General features: G+C 36.9%; 1 protein-coding gene across 8 annotated transcripts in view; it reads left to right on the top strand.

Moving 5' to 3' along the window:
• Positions 1-24,945, top strand: part of NBEA (neurobeachin) — a 582,506-nt gene that overhangs the window by 323,875 nt on the left and 233,686 nt on the right. For all 8 annotated transcript variants that reach the window (XM_058670864.1, XM_058670863.1, XM_058670859.1 and 5 more), the window contains one exon: positions 20,801-20,925. In XM_058670864.1, coding sequence (XP_058526847.1) covers positions 20,801-20,925 — 125 coding nt within the window. The remainder of the gene's footprint in view (positions 1-20,800; positions 20,926-24,945) is intronic.

Below are 24,945 nucleotides of genomic sequence, written 5' to 3'. Positions count from 1 at the left end.
TTTCTGATTTATCAGGAGGCGCTGCTGAGGATTGAAAATAGTACTAGAAAAGATTTGATTAGCAGAACAGAAAAATAGGTTTAATTTGGATTTAATGGGATAGATTGCACTGACAACTGACAGTTCCATACCTTCATGCCCTTATAGCTGACTTTAAGTTAGCCTGAGACGGTATTGATTGTGAAGTTTCTGTTGTATAATTACTTTTTGCTAGGAAAAAAAAATGCAGGGTATATTGATCTAGATGGAAGCGTTTGAGTAGCAGTTTCTCTTGGCTAACAGTGAGTGTCATCTTTCAGCCATGATAAATGGTAAAGCTCTAGTTCAGCATAATGACTTTGTGGTGAAATGAACCTCCTATCCCATTTTCCTTTTCCCAGCAAGGAGATACAGTAATCATCTTTATCGCAAAGCCATGATTTACTGAACTAATCATCCTCTTAATAGAGGAAAAACTTTTTCCCTTAGAGCATGTCCAGTTTTTACTAACTGGAAAAAAAAAAAGTGTATTACAAATTAAAAAATTGTGGGATCCACAACATACATATTTTTAATCAGCTACCGACTATTCCTGACCTATGTTTTACCCATGTATTCATTCCCATTCTACTAATTACACATTGATCTACATTGAACATAAATTAATACAGAAACTACAGATTCCTCAAATCTTATATACTTACTTCGACAATAGGAAAAAGCATTATGTAAACAAACCTATGACTTTTCCTAAGTATAATATCTGACAAATGTATTTTTCATTTATTTAGTTAAAATATGCCTTAAAAAGCTTTTTCCAGGCATAACGAATTTTGTTACACAATTAGCAATGTAGCTACTATTGTGTTGGGCATTTTTGTTTGTAGATTCTGTTTCTGTTAGGCTTAGCCTAATTAGGAAACAAGGCACCTTATATTGACAACCATACATTCTTCCCAATGTAAAAAAAAAAAAAAAAAAAAAAAAACAGATACTTTGTATTTTTTTGCTTTTTAACAAAGAAATGTGATGTGTTATCAAATTTTCATGAATTCTGTGGTATATTTTGCTGAAAATAGATCTGTATTTGCTTGCCAGTATTTTAATATTGCCCCTGGGTAATGAGTTTTAGTTAAGTAATGTTATTTAAAGAATATCTGGCAGTCATTTTAGATCATTGTGAGACCGCTGTGAAGGGTCTGGATAAAGGTCATTTTCAATGCTTGTGCTTAGTTAAATAAATGTGAAAGGTTTCACAAAGGGAATCTTGCTTTGCAATGTGCTGTCATAAATTTCCTTTTAGCACATATGGGAATACCAAGTAAATGTAGTTGTTTCAGCCTTCAAGGCAATGTATTTTATGTTTTTCTTTGTTTTCCTCTCGTAATTCTGTTTATTCTCACAACTGAACATAAAGATTTCATTTTGTCATAAATTAGATTCAGCACTTTTGACAGGTGTAGAAACCCCAATATATATCTCTCCCAGCATTTAAAAAAAGGAAATTTTTTTTAAAGTGTTACTTAAAAAAAAATAAATTCCTTCTTGAATATGACCCCGGCTTGCAGTTGCTCCCACTCTGACCACAGCTGGGCTCTTGCTGTTCACAGCTAAAAATTGAAATCAATGCTCAGTCTAACAGAATGCAGATGAAAGCCATTCTGATCATACATAGTCATTTCCCGTAATTTTATCTTCCTTCCGTTACTCATATGATCTCTGGAAAGCATTGTTTATTCAGGTAAATACAGTTCCACTTTTTGTGTTGAGAGGTGCTGTCTTCTAGAAAATAATACCACCAAAGGCTGTAAACATTGTGAATGGCTTATCATCACACAACGTAGTGTTTTTGAATAAGTGTTGCTATTATTCCCCTAAGGAAGTAGTATAACTCTAATCAAATCATTCATCATTTAAATTCTAGAAATTTTAACAGTAAGCAATTATGTTCCTTTATTCTTGCTGTTAACACAATTTAAAATTCTGAAGTTAAAATGCTCAGATACCTTTGTCTAAATTCTCATTAGTCTAATGTCTTAAATATTTGTATTTGGGTAAAGCTGGTTGTAAAATTGTATTTAGCTGAATGCTTCAAAGGTCACAGAACTACAATGAGGCTGATGGAAAGCAGCTTTTTTCTTTTTTATTTTAAATGGTTCCTGCGTTGATTACAAGCATTTATTATAATTATCAAGAGATTAGAGTGTTGTTATAGAATCTTTGTAATGGAGCCATTTAAAAGGAATATAATGACAGTTTATTGGATTCTGCAAAAAAAAAAAAAGCACAGATAAAGTGACCCTTTTTGTAAATGGCTCAATCGCTGGCTGAGTATACTAATTTTATTATTCTATCTTAATTCATTTGCCTTTGAAGTTTTGTGACTAACGACACAGTTTTTTCTAATACACAGCCTGTCCTTTGATCATGTCTATGGTTTATGTTTTTGTCGAATGTATGTGTGTATACAAGTACTTACACATGTATGTATACATTTATCTGTATGTGTGCATACATAAACGTGCAAGTAATGCTCAATATTCTGATATGTAGTCTTTGGCTTAGAATTTATATTTATGTCAGTTTTTGAAGGTGGCTTATAGCAATTTACATTTTGATTTTTAAAACATTGTCATATAGGATTGAATTCATTCAGTTATCACTTCTAATTCTCTTTCTAGCTACAGTAAAACAATTTCAATGAAATAAATATCCGGGAAGTTGTAAGATTATAACCTATTCTGGAATAACAGTTTCAAAAAAGGAGTGCAGTTGCTGTATTTTGGATCTGTTGTAATTCCTTAAAGCCAAAAATATCAGCCTTAATGTCATGTTTTTTTTTTCCTGAGACTTTCAGCAATTTTTACTAGACACAAAGAATGCAAGTTTAAAATTTTTGAACAGAAAGTTAAATTCAATTAAGTGGATTTTCCTATTCTTTCACAGACTAGCAACTAGTGGAATTGTAGTGTTTGCTAAACTACCAGAGTAAATTATTATTAAGGAGGTGCTGGCTGCAGAGAACTGAGGCATTTAATGGTACCCGTCAGAAATGCCAGGGAATTTGAAGGCTCAACTTGGGAAAAAACAAATTTTTGTGAAGTGAGAGGCTCAGGAGAGGAGTTGTAATGCTGTTTCAGAGATAATAAACTTCCCCCCACCAAAAGGATGTTTTGAGTATAATAGTTCTTCAAGAATATTTCTTAGAAAATAGCTTTTTTTAACCAAAGCAGCAAAAAAAAGCATTTTTTAATATTAAGTTTTACATTTTTTGAGGCTTTCCAAATATTCTCTCTCTAAGTGTTTTAATGGTATCAATGTACATATTGTTATTTTGTTAACCTTATGGCTGTACAGTAATGCTTAATTGAATAGCATTGGTTTTATTTCTTAAGACTTCATTCTTTTTTTTCTATTCATTTATTCATTAATTACAGTGTATTACATGACACAATTTCATAGGTACTGGGATTCTCCCCCCTTCACCCCAAACCCCTCCCCCATGGTGAGTCCCCCCACCTTGATGCATAACCACAGCCCAAGTTCCACCGAGACTCCCTAATTAAAAGCTCACACCATACAGAGTCCAGCATCCCACTTGTCCAGTCAAGTTCAACGGCCTCTTAGGGAGGCCCTCTCAGGTTTGAGGGCAGAGCCAGCAGAGCGTCACCTCGATCAATTAGATCAGCAACAATCCAGGTACAATGAGACTGGTGCAGAGTCCACTGATTGACATAGTCCATCTTAGAGTTTCCCCTTGTCCAGTTTTTCGCTGCAAACATATAGCTGAGGTGGTTGATTGATCTACTTCATCTTCTATCTTTTCTTGGTTAATGTGACTCGGCTAGGTTTCAACCCCAACTGAGCCATATATGAGCTATATATGGGTATGGACGAGCCGTGGCTGGGCTGAAACTCTCAACAGCAGGAACCAGAATGGGTTGAAGAGCGGTGCTGAGGACCTGCTGGTATGCGTGAAACCTGACACCAGGAAGGGGTCTAATGGAGGAATCTGAACAGTTCCTCTGACAGGACACTGACCCTAGAAATAAACCAGGAAGTATGGAGGTAAACAACCCAGAAGAGGCTTTGGAAAGTGACCCACTGGCATACATTTGGCTCAGGTTGGGGGCAGACCAGGTTGAGTTGGTTCACGTCATCCACTGGCAAATCCGAGTGCTGGAACTGTGAGGGGGCCTGGCCAGGTTTGGTTGCAATAACAACAGTACAAAACACCAAATGCCAAGGTGAAATGGCCTGTGCCAATAGGGAATGCAGCACCCAACCATCACACCTCCCACTGATTTAGGTGAGGGAAGAGTGTGTGATGGGCAGAGCCGGGAAGAGCTGCAATACTCATCGGTTCCAGTGGAGGCCAGGGCTCAGAATAGAACCAACCCAGGGATTACAACCACCAGCTGATCGGAGTGATGGACTGTGGCGGGCACTGTGCTTACTAGTAGTACATGTAGGAGCCTGGACTGGGAACACCTCAAAGACTTCATTCTTAATCCTAATTCTTAAATCTATACTCACACACCCTATGACACCTTGATGTTGGGGCAGGCGTTGTGACTTACTGGAATAAGGTACTGCTTGACGTGAAAGTATTGCATATCAGAGTGCCAGTTTGAGTCCTGACCTCATTTCCAATTCAGGTTTCTGCTAATGTCCACTAAGAAAATAGTGGGTAGAGCCCGGCATGGTAGCATTTGGTTCTATTTGCCTGCCGTTCTTACCCCTAGGACTCCTTTCTGCTATATTCTATTGATAAATAACATCTGCATTAATTAGGAATCCCATCACATCATGTATATTCCTTGACATCATGTATATTTCAAACTACTGTGGTGGAAATTTGCAATTTATAGTGCCCAGTCATATATATTATGTATTCCATTTGTACACTTCCAAGAAAACCACACTTTGCTCACTGTACCTCATCCCCATAATAACCCTCCCTCATCTTCCCCCTTCATCAGTTTTTACAAAGACATAAATTTAAGCCATTCTATATTCACAAGCTTAATTCACCATTACTTATAATGTTCAACAAATAAAAAGCAGGAAGAACACAGTTCCACAAGAGTGTAAACATGGACTAAATTCGACAATCATATCCCAAAGTGACTATTTCATTCCTATGCATTTTGTTATTCTGTATTAGCTGCAACATATTAAGAGAAAGCATATGATATTTGTGTTTTTGAGAATGCTTTATTCCACTAAGCATAATGGTTTCCAGTTGCATGCATTCTGTACCAAAAGATGGGATTTCATTCATTTTTATGGCTGAGCACTGTTCCATAATATACATATACCGTGTTTTCTTTATCCATTATCCATTAATTGATGGAGATATTGGTTGATTCCCAATTAGCTATTGTGAAATGAGCTGCAGTAAACATAGGCATACAAATAACTGATACTCTTGATTCATTTCATTTGGACAATTTCCCGGGAGCGGAATGGCAGGATCATATTATAGATTTCCTTTCAGATCTCTGAGGAATTGCCACACTTTCTTCTATAATGGCCATACTAGTTTAAATGCCCTATCAACAGCAGATATTTTTCCTCCCACATTCTTCCCAGCATTTTGGCGTTTCTGCTTTTTTTTTTTTAATGATAGCCATTGCAACTGGGGTGAGGTAAAACCTCACTGTGGTTCTTATTTGCATTTACCTGATGACTAGTGACGTTGCACATTTTTTATGTCTGTTGGCGACTTGTGTTTCATCTTAAGAAATTGCTTATTCATGTACTTTGTTCATTTCTTCTTTAAAACATTTGTTTATTTTTATTGAAAAGGAAGATTTACAGAAAGATGGAAAAAGAGAGGGAGAAAGAGAGAGAGAGAAATATCTTCCATTTGCTGTTTCCCTCCCCAAGTGGTTACAATGGCCAGAGCTGAACAAATCCAAACCTAAGAACCTGGAACTTCTTCAGTGTTTCCCACATGAGTGCAGGGGCCCAAGGACTTGAGCATCCTCTGCTGCTTTTCTGGGCCACAGGCAGGAAGCTTGATTGGAAGTGGAGTAGCTAGGACACAAACCTGATGTCCATGTGGGATGCTGGCACTGCAGGCAGAGGATTAGCCTTCCAGTCTTCTTGATCAACATTTCTTAACTAGATTGTTTTGTTGTGGAGTATCCTGAGCTCTTAATAGATCTTGGATGTTGATCCTTCATCAGTTACATACTTTGCAAATATTTTCTCCCGTTCTGTTAGTTGCCTCTTCACTTTTAACTGCCTTTGCAGTGTGACAACTTCTTGGCTTGATGTGTTCCCATTTGTCTGTTTTTGCTTCAATTGCCTGTGCTTCTGGAATCTTGTCTAGGAGCCTTTCCTTATGACAGTGTCTTTCAGAATTCGGTAGTATCAGGTCATAGATGTTGATCCTTGATCTATTTTGAGTTGATTTTTGGATACGGTGGAAAGTAGGGGACTTTGTTTCATACAAAATTAGGTCATGCATAGACCTAATTTTCACAGCACCATTTGTTGAAGACACTGACCTTTGTCTGTGATTGATTTCAACTTGTTTATCAAAGATTAATTTGTTGTAGATGTGTGGATTAATTTCTGGGGTTTCTATTCTGTTCCATCGGTCTCCATGTGTATTTTTATTACAGTACCAGGTTGTTTCGATTATAACTTCCATGCAGAAGTCTGGTGTTGTGATGCTTCCAGCTTTGTTTTTTGTTGTTTAAGATTGCCTTAGCTGTTTGGCCTCTCTTGTGTTCCCACATAGGTTTTAGCATCCTTTTTCCTATTTCTGAGAATAATGTTGTTAATATTTTGATTGGAATCACACTAAATGTGAAAATTGCTTTGGGTAATATGGACATCTTGATGGCAACAATTCTTCCAGTCCATGAACACAAGTGATTTTCCTTTTTTTTTTTTTCATTGTGGAGCTGTTTCACTTCCTTGGTTAAGTTTATTCCACACAGTAACTAGAGCATGGTAGAGATTTGAACCATTCCTAAAAGCCATCGTTCGTAGGCACTGTTCAGAAAGCAGGAGTGATCAAGACAGAAAGGCCTCTGCCCTCCTGAACAAGTGAGAGGTTGTGTGAATGAGTTCACATATTCACCAGCCCCTGACTCACAGCAAATGATATTTTTAAATGAAGAATCTTCACCTCTTCACAATGTATTATGAAGCGTGATCCAATTGCTGTCAGTGAGTGCTTCTCAAATAGACTGTTATGGACAAAAGAATTCAGGAAAGTTGAGTGCAAGACAATTCAACAGCTTTGCATCCTGTGAATTTCCATTTATGTAGAAAACTCTTTAACGAATGCCCTAATCATCTGTTACTTGAATCTCTCTATACAGGATAATGTTCTAAAATATCCATCTCTGTATTAAGATTCCTGCAAGAGAAAAACCTCTAGCTGCTTTACACAGGATTATTGCCATTTTTAAATAGTTCATTAATCAATAAACCCTGTCCGTTGCTTTAGAAATGCTTTTAGAGATGCAAAGGTCATTTATTATGAGCTAAATGTACATTATTGTATGCTCATTATTTAGATTTTTAAAAACGCCTGTTGAATTCTGATCAATGGACTGTAGATTGATCACTTGCAAAGTGTGAACTATATTTCCTAATCTTATTTAATGTCTGTTTTAAGTTTGTAAGCTGCCTTTCTGCAAACTTTGAGATAGGAAATTGATTATTTATCTATTATTTCAAATTACATAGTGTGTACAGAAAATTTGACGCTATTAAGAATGTCTGTTATTAAATTTATAATTACTTAAATTTTGAAAATGGAATCAAAATAAGTAATAGTAAAATAATGCAACCTTCATGCAAAATACAAGATCAATAGATATACTGTTGTGTGTATCTACAATGTCATGATACACTTAAACAACAGAATGATGAACTTGTAACTATTCCTTAAGGACTACTTATCGTAATAATGTATCATAAGGGCCCAGCACAGTAGCCTAGTGACTAAAATCTTCACCTTGCATGTGCTAGGTTCCCATATAGGCACGAGTTCAAATCCCAGCTATTCCACTTCCTATCCAGCTCTCTGCTTGTGGCCTAGGAAAGCAGTAGAGGATGTCCCAAGACCTTGGGACCCTGCACCTGCATGCTACACCTGAAATAAGCTCCTGGCTCCTGGCTTTGGATAGGCTCAGCTCCAGCCATTGTGCTCACTTGGGGATGAACCAGTGGATAGTGGATCTTTCTCTCTGTCTCTCCCTCTGTAAATCTGCCTTTCGAATAAAAATAGATGAATCTTAAAAATATATAAACATAGGAGAAAACAATGTGGGAGAGGGATGTTGGGGAAGATGGAAGAGGAAATCCCTGAGCCTGTGGAACTGTATTATAAAAAATAAAAATTAAAAAAACATAATGCAAGACACTTAATTGCAAATTTAGAAAGTAGGTTTAAGCATCTTAAAATGAAAGCAATAAAAATTTAGCTATTAATATTTCATATAAAATAAAATTAAATAAAATTGCATGCCCAAGATGATATTTTTGAAAGAAATTAAGTATGTTTTTTATCATATAACTACATTTGTTGTATTAGCATTCAGAAGAATATTTTGTACCTAAGAACTAAAAAATGAGTTAAATTAAATGTTATTTTAAATTATTAGTTAAAAATCATTTCTCTGTTGTCAATGTACATTTTTAAAATATTTACTTACGTTAATAAGAATGAGGTAATAAAGGATTACACTATTGAAAAAAACAGGGGAAATCAATGGTGGGGAGAGGTATTAGGGAGGGGAGAGGGGAAATTCCTGAGCCTATGGAACTGTATCATAAAAAAAGAAAAAAATTAAGTTTATTTACTATTTTATTTTAAAAAATTGCAGTAAAATATTTGCCATATGAATACCATCTCTAGGGGATGCCCTTTTTCTTGTCCCTTCATTATTATAATTATAGTAGTGTGACAATAGAAATAGTGGAGAGAAAACTTTGTAACTTATTGTGTGTGTGTGTGTGTGTGTGTGTGTATTCCAAGCTTTATTTGATCATCGGGGTAATGGGTAGGGGAGAGTAACAGGGAAACTTTGTGTCTGCTGATTCAGTCCTTCTTCTTTCCAGAACTCCTGGAGATGAGTCAGTCTGAGGGCCGAAGCCCTGATCTCCAGCCTAGTCTCTCTTCTTGGTGGTTAGGAGTCAAGTAGTCATGTCAGCCATCTTCTGCTGCCTCCCTGTGTGGGTGTGCATTAACAGGAAATTGGATTGCCAGCAAAGTGGGACTTCATCCCAGATACTCCATATCGTGTATGGACATCCCCAAATTGGCTTAGGCCACTGTACCACAACACCTATCCAGGTTGTCTGTGTTCTTTTTTTATTAAGATTTATTGATTTATTTGAAAGCAGAGTAACAGAAAAGGTGGAGTGAGAGAGAGAGAGAAAAATCTTGGATCACTTTCCAAGTTTTGCAACAGCTGTGATAAGACCATCCCAAAGCAAGGAACCAGAAACTCCACACGGATTTCTCAAGTGGGTGGCAAACACTCAAGTATGTTAGCCATCATCTCATGGTTTCCAGGGTTTGTGTTTTCAGAAAGCTGAACTGGAAGGAAAGGCAGAACTTCGTGCTCGGAATTAGGATATGGCATGCAGGCATCTTAAGCCAAAGCTTCACCCATTGCAGCACAACTCCAACTTCATTTTTTATACTTTTATGAACTGATATTTAGAAAGATAATAGTAGTAACAACTAAAATGAAGAAGCTCACAACTTGATAGTTTTCTGAAAAGACCCCAAATTGAAAGCTTCAATCAGGTTGAGAGGTTGTATAAGCAGAAAGTTAATTATAAAACTAAGGAGTACACTTTTTCAATTAGCTTAAAAGCAAATGCTTAATATGAAAACATTTTTCTTTGACATGCTGATAAGTATCAGAAAGAATCAAATACGAATAGGCCTAGCTTGTATTTGATTACTGAGATGATTGCATGGCCAAGAGCAAGCTTCACAAAGCAGACTCAACTGTCAATATCTTTCTAATTTATTGTTACAGTTTCCTGGTTGGATTAGGTATGCAACCAGCAAATTATTCCCTCTACAGAAGGATGATAAGCTACTAAAAAAGTGGTGCTTTTAGTTCCATTATCACTAGTTTGAAAGGTAATTACACCAAATGTAATGTGTATTAGTGGAAGAGCAGAATAGGACATAATGTAATTTTGTTCATATCCGTAAGCATGTTTAGTACTTAGTAACTGTGCACTTCCTTTGAAAACTTGACTCTGTCTTAATTTTGTTTTGAAGATTAAATCTAATTTTATGATGAAAACACTTCAAGTCAACAATCAACTAAATAAATATTATAGTGTTCAAAATAGAGCTCTAAGCTCTATAGTCTTGCAAAGCTCCATAAAACAAATATCTTGATCTCTTATTACTGTAAACTAGCAAGAATGTCAGTCTTTAAAGGTATGAGGTATTAAACGAACAGTTGAGACCCACCAAAGAGTAAGATAATTAGTAATATCCAAACTTATGAGCAAGGCTGTTTTAGTGAGAAGAATACCTTGTAATACAAAATAAACACAAATGGTGAAAAATATGCAATTAGTTGTCATTTGGATGGACATGAACTTAAGATTTATTTGTGCTTTTGAAGGCAGAGGATCAGTGATAGAAAAAGACTGGGAGAGAAAGAGACAGAGAATGAGAATGAGAATATTCCATCCTTTGGTTTAATCCTGAAAGGCCACAACTGCAGGTTAAGCCAGGCCAAAGCCAGGAGCTGGGAACTATCCAGGTCTCCCCAAAGAGTGGCAGGAGTCCATATATTGGGGCCATCCTTCACAGCTTTTGCTAAGCACATTGGCAGGAAGCTAGGAGTCCCACGGCTAGACCTTGACCCAGCACTCTGACATAGGATTCCCATGTTGTAAGCAGCAAGTTAAAGCCCCTGGATCACAGTGCAAGTGGTGATCATTTTAATCAAAGGATTAGCATAGAACTCAGACTGAAAACCATAGTGTTAAAGAAAACAGTCTGAGGAGATTGGAAATGTTGAAATAAGTGAGAGGATGCTGGAAAGGGGCATTTGTGGACCCTGTGTCACTATTCCTTCAAGTGTTGCATTAAAAATATTCCTCCCTGGGGTAGGCGTGATGACACAGCAGATTAAGCCTGGAGTTAGTGTAGTGTAAAAATCTGATCCAGATTTCTGTTACTGTATCCTGGGAATCATAAGATGGTTGCCCACGTACTTGAGCCCTTGCCACCCACAAGGGAGACTCAGGTGTCATTTGAAGCTCCTGGCTTCAGTCTGTCCGAGGCTTGGCTGTTGGGAACCTTTGAGGATTGAGCCAGCAAATGGAAAACACCTTCTCCCTCCGTTCCTCCCTGTCCTTCTCCTCGCCCTCACCCTCTCCCTCTCTGTCTTCCTGTCCTCTCCTTCCACTCTCACTCCTTCTCCCACTCTCTGTCCCTGTCCTCTGCCTCTCTCCCACCCTCTCTCTCCTTGTCCCTTTTTTCCTTCTCCCTCTCTCTGCCCAACTCTCCCTTCTCTTTCTCCCCCTCTCTTCTTTTCCTCTTTTTATGATCTGTGTGTGTATTTGTCCATCTTTGCCTCTCAAGTAGATGAAAATAAATAGAAATAAACATTAAAAGTATCATTGCCACTTTCATTGGAGTTACTGTTTTGTTTTCTAGAAATGCAAAATAGGAGCATTTTAGTTTTGCAAAAACTGAATACTTTCTTTCTGTGGGCTTATGGAAAGCACTTGGCAAAGAGCTTTAATAAAAAAAATCTTATTTCCCAATAAATGAAAACCAAATTCTAAGAGAAGTTGTCTTTCACCAAGCAAGTGGTAGAGCCGAAATTTTACCCCAACTTTTTATTGGATTGTCCTACTGCTGTGGCTGTAACTTTTTGACATGTACCAAACACTGGACTAAACACTATGGATGTGTTCCTTACATTGATTGTGTTTGGAAGGTTTTGTTTATAAACATTTCATCAGTAAAGAAACTGAGGTTTAGAGACTTATAGAAGCAAAAATGATCTCTTAATAGCAGGTCTGTAAATGTTACATAACTAGAAGGATGTCTTTAAGTGAAATATTACATGGCATTTACCACCAAAATTTTTCCAGTGATTGAGATAGTATTGAGAGAATTGAAACGTGTGTAGTTCACATTAAGACATATCTCCAATTAAGTCGTTTTCTGTGGAATTTTATACAGTAATCATTTTCTGAAGTCCTCCTAAAACAACTTTTAATTACAATTTCTAAAAATACTTACATCTATTCACAACAGCAATAGCTATTAACATGAAAAAATGCTTACTTTCTTTAAGATAGGTAATTGCTCTGTGGAATTATGTTTTAAAATTTTGTTAATTAAGATTAAAGTCCTTATTTCTTCCCTAAAACTGCTTTAAAATGAGAGGCCATCTCTATAGGAAGGAAGAAAAAATGTAATAAGCTCTACAATGCTTTCTATGGATACTGCTGTCCAAAGAAAAATGCTGAGTCAGAAGAATAGCTGATTATAGATGCAAAAACAGTGAAAACGCAATTCAGCATTTTCTGACCTTATGGTAACAGAATACTCACTGACTAAAGCTTCAAACAAAAAAGTGTTTTCTTTCTCCACTTTACAGCACCACCTCCTGTTTCAGCATATTGGAGCTCCCTAGCCCCCACCTCCCTGCAGTGTTAGTAAGTTAAAAAATTACACTAGGAAAACTGCATTATGCCTTAGATTTGTTGCCCATTAAAACCCTTCCATTCACTTCACATGTCCTTTTAGGGTTGTACCTGGTGATTTAAAAAATTGGTGGCAGGAAATGACTTAATAGTGCCCTAGGCGGGTGAAGGGAAGTCCTGAAACCACAACTCCACTGCTCTCTTAGGACACTCAAATCCCAGCTTTATCCTCCTCTGTTGGTTGAGATTCAGATTTTACAGACATTGTATGTAAATATTTAGTGAAATTGAGCGAAATTTTAGGAACAACTTAAATGGCTGTTTTTGTATCTTGTAATAATATACAGAACATAAATAGATATTTGTGGACTTGTTCCCCTCAGCTGCCATTTTCACAATTAAAACTATAGCCTGAAGACTATAAAACCACTTTATTCCTTTTATTTGTTTATTTATTTTTTGACAATCTTGACATAATTGGGGCAAAAAGGTTCAAGCACTACAGGAAGATGGGCAAAACAATTAGTTCCGGATTGTTTCCTTAATATATCTGATGTAAAAGGGGATTTTAAGGGAGAAGCCCCACCCAGTCTCCCATCCACCCCAGGTCCCAGATGTGGGGCATGCTCCGAGGGTCTTGCTCAAGTGGTTTTAATAGTTCAACAGTTCTGAATTGCTGCCACTCTCACCACTCCAAGCACGATGAGGTCGTTGGAGAATCCACTGATTGACATAGTCCATCATAGAGTCTCCGTTTGCCCAGTATTTTCATTGCCAACATATAGCTGAGGCGGTTGATTGACTTGTTCTGTCCTCTGTCTTTTGATGGTTAGGGTTCTGAGTCCAGAAGCTCGATTGGGGGGAATCCCCAAAGAAACTTTGTGTGAGGTGTTCCCAGACCAGATTCTTGTATGTGCTAGCAAGAACAGTGCCCGGCACAGTCCATTGTCGCGATCAGCTGGCGGTTGCAATTGCTGGGTTGGTTCTGTTTCCATCCCTGTCTTCCACTGGAACCAGTGGGTGTTTGCAGTCCAGCCTGGTTCTGCCCAGCACATACTCGGCCGCCACATAAACCAAAACCACTTTATCCCTTAACGTGCTAGAAAATCAAGTGTACATCCAAGAGGCACAAAAGGTAGCTATATGTGTATATATATTTTCTTTTGCAGAAAATAAACTGTTCCCCCTCAAAAGACAAGATGAATTAAAAGGAAATTGAAGAGTTAAATATAATCGTGTCTGCAACTCTTTTTTTTTAAGATTTATTTATTTTTATTGGAAAGGCAGATATACATGAGAGGAGGAGAAACAGTAAGATCTTCGTCCGATGATTCACTCCCCAAGTGACTGCAACAGCCGGTGCTGTGCCTATCTGAAGCCAGGAGCCAGGAGCTTTTACCAGGTCTCCCACGCAGGTGCAGAATCCCAAAGCTTTGGGCCGTCCTTGACTGCTTTCCCAGGCCACAGGCAGGGAGCTGGATGGGAAGAGGGGCTGCCGGGATTAGAACTGGCACCCATATGGTAGCCAGGCATGTTCAAGGCAAGGACTTTAGCCACTATGCTATTGTGCTGGGCCCGTGTCTGCAACTCTTATTAGAAGACCTCTTATTCTGCCCAGTTGCCGCCCTGCAACACATGCATGTGCTTCACACAAAAAGGTCACACAAGCCCTCTGACGTGACTATCTGAAGGAGGAATGAGGATTTACTCTTGAGTGACTTACTGTACTCTTTATCAGATGGCAATGCATTCATCTCCACATTTATGGTAGAAATATATCTTTAAAAATTATTGGAGAATAATCACATGATTTTTTTTGCTGTTTACTGTGGAATAAAGCTAGGAGTTTCTGTCTATGGTATGTTTTAGTACTAAAATTTTTTTTAAAGATTTATTCATTTCTATTACAAAGCCAGATACACAGAGAGGAAGATCTTCCGTCCGATGATTCACTCCCCAAGTGAGCGCAACGGCTGGTGCTGCACCTATCTGAACCCAGGAACCCGGAACCTCCTCCAGGTCTCCCACTCGGGTGCAGGGTCCCAAAGCCTTGGGCTGTCCTCGACTGCTTTCCCAGGCCACAAGCAGGGAGCTGGACAGGAAGTGGAGTTGCCGGGATTAGAACCGGCACCCATATGAGATCCCGGGGCGGGTGTTCAAGGCGAGGACTTTAGCCGCTAGGCCACGCCGCTGGACCCATTAGCACTAAAATTTTAACTTTTCGTGTTATGTCACTAAGAATATTGTCATACTTTAACAAACCAGTATTACACAAAACTTTTGTGTAAATTGTTTTTGCGTAGTCCAACCTTTACTGTAATAACTCACTGCTCTATCTGAAGTATTATCATTAATTGAAAATCTGTTCAGTTCACATACTTCCATTAATGACTGTCTCCCTCTAACGTTAATCCAAAGTATTTTTAAAGAGTTTTGCCAAGAATCATTTACAACTAGTCCCTACTTACATGCATGGGTGTGAAGGATAGGGCTAAAAATTGAAATGCATCCTCAGGCGTATGTTTGGAATCCCGTCATTCCTCACAGATTCTATAATCATTTTGAGAGGAAAAAAGTGACACTAGGTTAAAAACACATTGAGCTGGGCCTGGCATGATAGCGTAGCCTAGTGATTAAATCCTTGCCTTGAATGCACTGGGATCCCATATGGGCGTCAGTTCTAATCCCAACAGCCCCACTTCCCGTCCAGCTCCCTGCTTGTGACCTGGGAAAGCAGTTGAGGACAGCTCAAAGCTTTGGGACCCTGCACCTGTGTGGGAGACCTGGAAGAAGTTCCTGGATCCTGGCTTTAGATCGGCATAGCATCAGCCATTGCGCTCACTTGGGGAGTGAAACATCGGATGGATGATCTTCCTCTCTGTCTCTCCTCTCATGTATACCTGACTTTGTAATAAAAAAAAAATAAAATAAATCTTTTTTAAAAACCACAATGAGCTGAAGAGTATAATTTGACTTTTTACATTATGACTCTACAGTAGCAAAATGTGGTAGTACATTTTAGAAGGCATGAAAAAAATTCAGTTTATCAGCACTCTCCTTTAGTCATTTAGACTACTAAGTACAATACACAATTCTAGTTAGAGAAGGATCAGAAGATTGTCAGAGAAGACCTTGGAGGCTGTGTTCAGGAATACAATGGTAAGAAAGTCAAGTAATAATAATAACATTAGAGATACATCAAATATGTGTGTATAGAAACATCATTTGTATGAGACCATGAGCTGCGCACCAGTCCTTACGGTAGCAGGGCAATTCATGTTAGGGAAGTAGTCAGATGTGACACGAGACATTATTAATTTTAAAAAATTAGTGTTTCTTTTGAAGGAGAGCTTAAGAATGCCAATAAATACTGACTCTCTTTTCAACATTTTCAGTTATGTTTTACTAGCAAGTCCTCATGTATATATGTATTCATTAATTCACTTATACAGTAACCTAGTTTCCCTATTTTCATTACTGTATCTCATCTCTGTCTTTCTTAGCGTTTATCAAAAATTCTAGCTGTATGTTTATTCCTATTATGAAATTGACTGAAAATTACACAGAATCGAGAGTCATGCCAGTTCATTCATCAGTGCAGGCCTAATATTTTGCTTGTGATCTGGCTTATAGTAAGTACAAAATAAGTATTTTTTCAAAAGTGAATGTGAGTGAGCCTTGCGGAACAAAGGACTAAGCTGCCACCTGTGATGCCAGCATCCCGTATAAGCACTGGGTCCAGGTCCTTGTTGCTCCACTTCTGGTCCAGCTGTACTGCGAGAGCAGCAGAACATGGCCCGCCTGAGTGCCTAGGCCCCTGCCACGTATGTGGGTGACGCAGGTGAGACTCCTAGCTTCAGCCTGGCCCAGTCGCACTCACCGTGTCCTATTGGGGAGTGAATCAGCAGATTGAAGCTATGTCTTTCTGTCTCTCTCTCTCTTCCTCTTTCCACCTCTTCCCAACCCCTTTTCTCCTACCCATCCTGTTATGTCTTTCAATACATAAATCTTTAAACAAAAAATAAAAGAATGAATCGGCTTCATACACATAGCATGCTGTTATCATTGCTCATCCAGAGTAATTTTTTGGGTTAAAAAGAGGCAGGGAAGCATCATGCCTGTTCTTTTACATCGTAAAGATGGTCTATTTTCTTGTTTCTTTTCTTTACAACTAGGAGCTAAATAACATGAACCAGGAACTTACACTGCCTGGAGAAACCTGCTTATTCTGCCCCAGCTAGTTGCCTGGTCTTAGATACATCACTTAACTGCTGTTGGCTTCCATTTCTTCAGCTATGAAATGGATTAATTTTAGTTGTTTTCTCAGAATGGATTAAAGAAGAACGAGTTAAATTTATAATTTTTGGAAACATATATGGAGTACAGTAGGCTGCCAGTAAAATTTGGCCCTTTTATATCCATAGGAACTCAATGGAATTCATGTATTTGTGTTGTATTATGGCAACAACTCACCTGTAAACTCAGTAGCTCAAATCAAGAAACACAGTTCCTCATTCAGTCTCCATATCCAGCTGGGTACACTGGGAAGTTCTGTTCAGTGAAGTCACTCAGGTTTACGAAGTGATGGAGAAACTCCATCAATGCGTGTGTTCTTGATTACTCTAGTGGAGGGAAGGGAGCCTAGCAGGTTGTATACTGCCTCTCAGGACTTTTATGTGAAAGTCGACTTCTGCCCACATTATATTGACATGAAAGAAATCATATCAGCATGCTAGATTTCAAAGGGTACAAAGTACAATTCTACAGTGTGTCCAGAACCAAGATGGTATAGCAGCTTCTGATAGTTTGCCTGTCACTATTCGTAATTTTGTTTTATTCTAGTGGGATTAGAATTCATGTGCTGAAGTGTAGACCTCAGTAATTACTTGTAATTCATTAGTGACTGATGAGGGCCTTCATGCTGCTTCATCCCATGGCAGAAGGCACAAAGATAAGAAAGTATGAAAGCAAGGATGGGTCACACTCATGCTTTTATCATGGACCTACTCCAATGATGACTAACCCACTTCTACAGTGATTGTATTAATCTGTTCTTAATTTATTACTTTTTAATGATTCTCTCTCTTAGTTCTGTTTCAGTTGAGATTAAATTTCTAACTCACAAACTTTAGGCGAATATGTTCAAACTGTAGTACTGATTGTACCATGGGGCATCCTCCCTGTGGGCTTTATCAGCTTCTGAATGGCCCTAATTCATAACACCATCATCTTAGGAGTTACCATTTCAACGTATATAAACTTTGGATGAACTTTCAGGTGAACAGTACTGTATGCAGTATTTCTAAGCAACCAATTATTATTTACTTGGTTTTACTTACAAAAGGAAATTTTTATTCTAAAATGGTAAAGGAGAAAATAGTTGAAACAAATACGAAGACAGTTAACAGAATATTGATAGATTTTGATGTTAATAACAATGACTTGGGACCAGTGTTGCATCATTTTGGATTAAGCCACTACCTATGATGATGGCCAAGTGAAACTAGAAATCTAGGTTCCTCACTTGGCTTTCACTTAAACTCAGAGTGTGGCGGAGAGTCCTCTGCAGTGCGTAGTGGCGATGAGAGTTCTAGCCTCCCCATGGGTGTAGGATTAGCCTTATTACAGGCAGTCAAGTCCTGATATTCCCTATGTATCCTCCACTCTAACTCCCCTGGAGAAGGGGAGCTCAACCCCTTTGCTTCCAGCAGGGGGTGCTATGTAGGCTATCTACACGTTCTGCACTGAGTCAAAGCGGACACCTTATTACTGGACAGAAGAGATAGCAGTTCTGGCTGTACTTCTCTGTGTCTGATACCATATCAGTAAAGGAGATGAGGTACCTTGGTACACCATCATGAAGGTGCATCTGTAGGCTTCCCACGTATCTTTTGCTGCCTTGGACAGAATAGAGTCTCAAATTATCTGTGACATCTGGCTGGAGGACAATAGTTGTTGTATAAAAGTTCTCTGTCTTACCATACATTTCAGTTCTGTGAACTTTGGCTAGAAAGAATAGGCTTGTATGGGGCCTATTTTGGTTTGTACCTTTGACTGGTCTGGGTTTCTGGGTTCATTTTGTCTCTGTTGTGGCTGAAGTACTGAGTACTTTAGCCAATCAGTCTTGGGTTCAGCATTCAAAGTCCTCATATGTTGGTCTTTGCTGAGGAGTCCAGAACATCTCAGCTGCATTTTGGCAAGAAGAAGGGGGAAAGTAGATATTTTTATGCTTAACAAAAAAAAAAAAAAAAAAGCTTTGAGATCCCGTTAGATCTCTGATATCTCCTGGTAAATTCACTCACTTAACCTTAATGTAATACTGAAGAAAAATATTGTAGCGTGAGTACAGCATGGTGTTTCTTTAAACCCTTAGAAGTAATCTGTATTTGTAAGGATCAGAGTCATCCTATTTTAAGTTAGTAATAGTGATATACTTTTTTAAAAGAAAAGTTAGTGATAACAGAAAAGTTTTAACAGAAAAGTTAGTGATAATTTTAATGTAAATAGTATACTCAAATGCTTTTAATTTTAATGCTTTTGAGACATCCCATTATTGTGTTGTTATAATTAATTATAGGTAAAAGATGAAATAGCCATAAAATTTGAAATGTTTTTCAAAATTAAAGCATTTTTCTCAGTGATTACAAATACCTGGAGTTTTTTTTTTTTTTTTGTAAGATTTATTTTATTTTTATTGGAAAGTTAGATATACAGAGAAGAGGAGAGACAGAGAGGAAGATCTTCTGTCCGATGATTCACTCCCCAAGTGACTGCAATGGCCGATGCTATGCCGATCCGAAGCCAGGAGCTAGGAACTTCTTCCAGGCCTCCCACACGGGTGCGGAGTCCCAAGGCTTTGGGCTGTCCTGGATTGCTTTCCCAGGCCACAAGCAGGGAGCTGGACGGGAAGTGGGGCTGTTGGGATTAGAACTGGCGCCCATATGGGATCCCGGGGCGTTTCAAGGCGAGGACTTTAGCCGCTAGGCCATGCCGCTAGGCCTGAGTTTTTTTCTTTTTCTTGAAGTTAAAAAGAGTTTTAATTAATTCATTGAATATTTATTTAAAACATATTGTGTGCCAGGTGTGTGTTAGAGATGTAAGAATAAATAAAATATATACAAGATCTGTCTTAAATGAACATAAACATTCTTGTACATTAAAATATCAAATTAAAAATGAAATTAAATCTGTGAACACATTTTTTGTGTTTTTATGAATAGTATTGCTGAGAACATTAGAATATCATCTTGGAGAATGCAATTCCAAATATCTTATGCAAAAATATCAGCTTCAAAAACAGTGCTGTTTACCACAAAAGTGTTCTGAAATTAAGTTGAAAATAAAAATTACTTCATGATATGTTCTCCTGGATATGCAATGGACATATTTTAGTTCCAGAAATATCCTGTGGATTCTTAATATTGGTGTAGAGTGTAAAAGACAGTGTTACCCAGCGATGGCAATGCTTGCTAATGGTTTGTATTAAGCCAGGAGCTGGAAAATCATCGAAAGGCTCTGTTAGTGCTAGAATAATAATTTACCAAGACAATTACCACATACTGGAATTCTTTGCAGCTCTAATTCAGTATTATTAATAATGGATAAAATTGCACTTTTCTCAGGTTGCTGTGGGCAGCAGGGAATTATTTCAATGAATATTTCAGCACATTATTTTAATCATTGCTCTACCAAAACCAAGCAGGCAATATTTTATACTTCTTAATTCAGTATACTAAGAAACCATGGTCATTAAATTGTAAACTATTTATAGTAAAGTCTATTATGTGATTTACAAGCCTTGTTAAAATCAGTGTAAAGGAAAGAAACCTGTGCCATTAGTACTTGTAATTTGATGTTGCATTTGTACTAAACTCTCCATGATTAATGTTTTTAGTAAAAGCAAGAAAAAAAATTTAAATCAGCACTGAGTGTTGTAATGCCTAAAATATGATAATGTTGCTATTTTTAGAATTGCTCATTTGTAGAAGAAACGTATAAGAATGTAATTGTAAAGCATAAAAATATCTGAAAAATTATATTAATTTTCCAGTGAGACTATAGAAATAAGCTTTAATGTGACGAGGAAAATATATTTGCAATACACTTGTTATTAATAGTGATTATTGTTGTCTCATTTTCCCATTCCTAGTCAATTGCATGATTTCTGGCGTTTGGATTACTGGGAAGATGATCTTCGTCGAAGGAGGCGGTTTGTTCGTAATGCGTTTGGCTCCACTCACGCTGAAGCACTGCTCAAAGCTGCAATAGAATATGGTTAGTATTGATGCCTCTTATGCAAAAATTCTTCTGAATATGAGTTGACTCATGGGTTAAGAATTTGTTTTTTTCTCTATTAATGTTCTCCATGTTGTGAGTCAAAAGCATTTTATTCTGCATTATCAGTTTATACTTAATCAACCCAGTGTTTCTTTCACCATATATATATTTAAAACCCTTCAACACCTTTGTGAGATTAAAGGCTCCACATAGTTGGTTACTACACACCATTTATTTATTGCAAGTATGCATATACATGAGCACAATACATATCTGTGTATACACACACAGTGTTAATACACAATATAAATATTCTGATTTGAGGATTACAATTTGGCTTATTTATTCATCCCCAAATAAAAATAAAGTCAGTTTCTTTTTCAGTGTGTTTTCAAACTTTGGTGACCAAGAGCCGTTATGGAAATCCTCTAATCAGAATTATACTTGTATCGTGTATTAACATTGTGTGTATACACAGATATGTATTGTGTTCATGTATATGTATGCTTGCAATATATGGCATGCATGCATATGTATACTGTGTATATGTAAATGTATAAACATACTTGAAATAAATAACCATGGCAGATGTTTCGCTAGTATACTCTTTACATGGCACTTTGTATTTTAATTCAACTCTATTATTTCTAAGTAATAAAAAAGAAAAAAGAAAATAAAACTCTCACAGTCTACCAGATTAAATTCTGAATTCTCCAGTGGGTTACAAATGAGCTTTGCAAAAAGCATGGTTACCTATATGCAACTATGACACTTTTTGATACCATTCGCTAAAGCTGCTAGCTTGTATGATTGTCAACTAAGAAACTGTCCAAAATTAGGAGGATTTTTTTCTGATACAGGTTTTTAAATGCCTTAACTAGTCTAATTTGATTTGTCACATTAGAATTTTATAAGCCATATGTATTGATAAAATACCAACAATGAACATTCTCCGTATATTTTGTTACATGCCTTTATTCTTATAACTGCTTATATTTTGAACATTAATCTTCATTTGCCTTACAGTAGTAAATAATCTATCTATTTTAAAATTCACTATACTTGGTAAATAGTTTTTATAATACCATAGCTTATATATTCTGATGGCATTATTGTTCTTAATAGATCAAACATAGAAAATATTTTAATTGTAATAAAAATGTGCAATTTTAAAACATATCATTCCCCTAAGCTATTGATTAATGTAACTTTGTATGACTCAAACATTATCACATTCATGTAAGATATTTTTGTATGAAGCCGTTATACTTAAGATAAAAGTTACAAAATAAGGTTACACAGTGAAATAAACTGTTGGAAAAAAGGTAAAAATCACAAAGTAACTTTATACAGTGAGGGTAACTTTGGAAAAATGCTTGAAAAAATGTAGTTGGTCTTCATATGTTTTCTTTAATCAACTCTAAAGATCAGTTAAGGATTTCAGCAGCCTAAGGATTTGATACTAATTCAAATGAAGTGCATGATCCTAATGGAGCAATTTTCAACATATTGCCCATGTACCAGTTCATGTGCTTTAAAATGTTACACATCAAAATTTAGTGGGTTTTTTTTACCCAGTAATTTAAGCTTTCCCACCAATTCCTCCTGAATTTATCTCATGTGCACTTAGAAATATCTTCAGATAATTTGTAACAGATTAGATGACAGTAGATTATTAATAATGAGTTACCAACTCTAAAATCATCTTATATTGCATTCCACATTTACAACTTAATGTTTATTATTTTTTTCTGCTTAAAATAAATTAACTTTATTTGAATGATTGATTTGTAAAATATTTCTATTAGTAAACCAATGTTAAAAGCATCCAGGGGAAATAGATTAATCATTGATTTCAAAATCTTTCTGAGTAATCACCTTGTGGCATGGAGGATTAAACTACTGCCTTTAAAGCCAGCATTTCATATGGGTGCCAGTTCAAGAACTGGCTGCTCCACCTCTTTTCCAGGTCCTTGCTAATGTGCCCGGGAAAGCAGTAGACGATGGTGCAAGTGCCTGGGCACATGCAATAAAAAGTAGAAAACTCCATTCTGGCTTCAGCCTGGCCCGCCACCAGCCATCTTGGCCTTTTGGGGAATAAACTAATGGAAGGAAGACCTCTCTGGCTCTCTTTTACTATGTCACTTTCCCTTTCAAATAAATAAAAAGTAAACCTTAAAAAAACCTTTCTAAGGCTAAACAATTTACTAACATAGTCATTATTGTTAATGAATTTGAACTAAAAAACTAAGCTAAAACATAATGTTCCACTTTTGAAATAGATGAGAGGATTAGGTGATACAGCATATTCTCATGAGTGCCATGAATATCTTTTAAAATATGTGGTAAACGTTTTAAATTCTAGATAATTATCCACAGAATTATTGTGCCTTTTGAGTTGGTCTCTTTAAGGTAAGAAAGAGGACTATATTTTTATTTTGTACAGGATAAAAGCAAATCCTGTATACCATGAAATATTCAGAAAGTCTTTATGGTACCTGGGCTGGAGTTCTGTGGTTGTTCTTGGAGTTGAGGCTGGGGAGTAGAATACAAAGCAGATTTGAAAAACTGCCTCCAAAGGCAGTTTTGGAGCACGCTTGTTCTCACCTTCCTCACATTCCGTAACCATGTCTTTTGAAACTAAATAGAGACTTGGGACCAAAATACAGAAAACACAAAGAGAGTGAAAGGGAAGTGCTCCCTCGAGTCACCATCACATACTAAAGGAGGAAGTTCAGACTGCCAAGAGAAAACTGTAGTCGTAAGAAGCCTTCTTGCCTTCATATCAAGTGTTTCTTCAGAAGAAGTAGGAAGTAAATGTCAGTAATCATTACCAAGCACTTTATCCAGTGAAAATGCATACTGAAAAACTTGATTCAAAACAGATTTCGCTCTTTTAAAAGAAAGGTTTCATATTCAGTTATTGTAAGGATACCGATGTAAGACCTTAAAAAAAAAACTCAACCTATTATCTAAGCACTTTGTCTACTATGAAACATTTAAATCAAGCCAAACATGTGCAGGTCTGGCAGTATACAGACTAACATCCAAATCATGTTTTGATGTACTGTATTAATATATTAAGGATTTAGCTATAGTACCAACTTAGGAATTCACAGCAAGATTCTAAGCCAAATTGAATTTCACTTTATTCTTCATTCTATATTTGAAAAATTGCAATGTTTCAACTTCCCTATTGTTAAACTCTATGGGCAATTAAGCATTAAGTGTACAGGATCTCTGTACATCTGTGTGGTTAGCAATACAGGTATGTTAGAAACAAAAGAATGTTGTATGTATGCAATTGTTAGTATGGCTAGAATTATTTGAGTCAATGATCAAAGTTCTCAGAATTTTAAACATGTTATAGATGAAATTGCTTGAATGGGGAATATTTACATGGTCATTAAAACAATGCATGGGGCTCACACCACCGGATCGGCCTTAGCTGTTAATGAAGTGCAAGTGTTTCCAGAAGACGAGCCTGCACTGGTGTAATAGAAATCAAGTGGTTTTAGTAGCCTTCATATTTTAGTAAATATAATCTCAGGCACTTAAATTTTCCTGCATCTTAAATTCTATGGGCATTTTAGATTAAATGATGGTCAAATTTTTGTATGAAGGGAAGGAATGTTTAGCCATACTTTGGAATTCATGGTATTGTTTTCAGATAATTTTTCAAAACCTCAAAGGACTATGTTAATGATATCTTTAAATAAGCAAACTATCAGAATTGGATGTAATTTCAATAAAAGACAGTAATTTTATTTCCATGGTTACTTTGAAAAGCTTTCCCTATGACTTCATTAGAAAAACTTCTGGCTAGCATTTTTTGGTTGGAAAATACCGCTAACACTGGTGGAGTTTTTCATGCTTTTTAGCAATACTAATGAGTTGAATAATTTATGAGGTTGTCATGTGCAAAAGATTTGGTATGATTTGATATACTTTCAGCCTCTGGTGTTGGAATGTGATTAAAAAAAACCTCGAGGCATGTAATTTTTTTCCTTGATGTTT

This window comes from Ochotona princeps, chromosome 12 (assembly GCF_030435755.1).
Source record: "Ochotona princeps isolate mOchPri1 chromosome 12, mOchPri1.hap1, whole genome shotgun sequence".
Classification (NCBI taxonomy): Eukaryota; Metazoa; Chordata; class Mammalia; order Lagomorpha; family Ochotonidae; genus Ochotona; species Ochotona princeps.
Note: the sequence above shows the minus strand (reverse complement) of the source record. Positions and strands in the feature narration are given on the sequence as shown.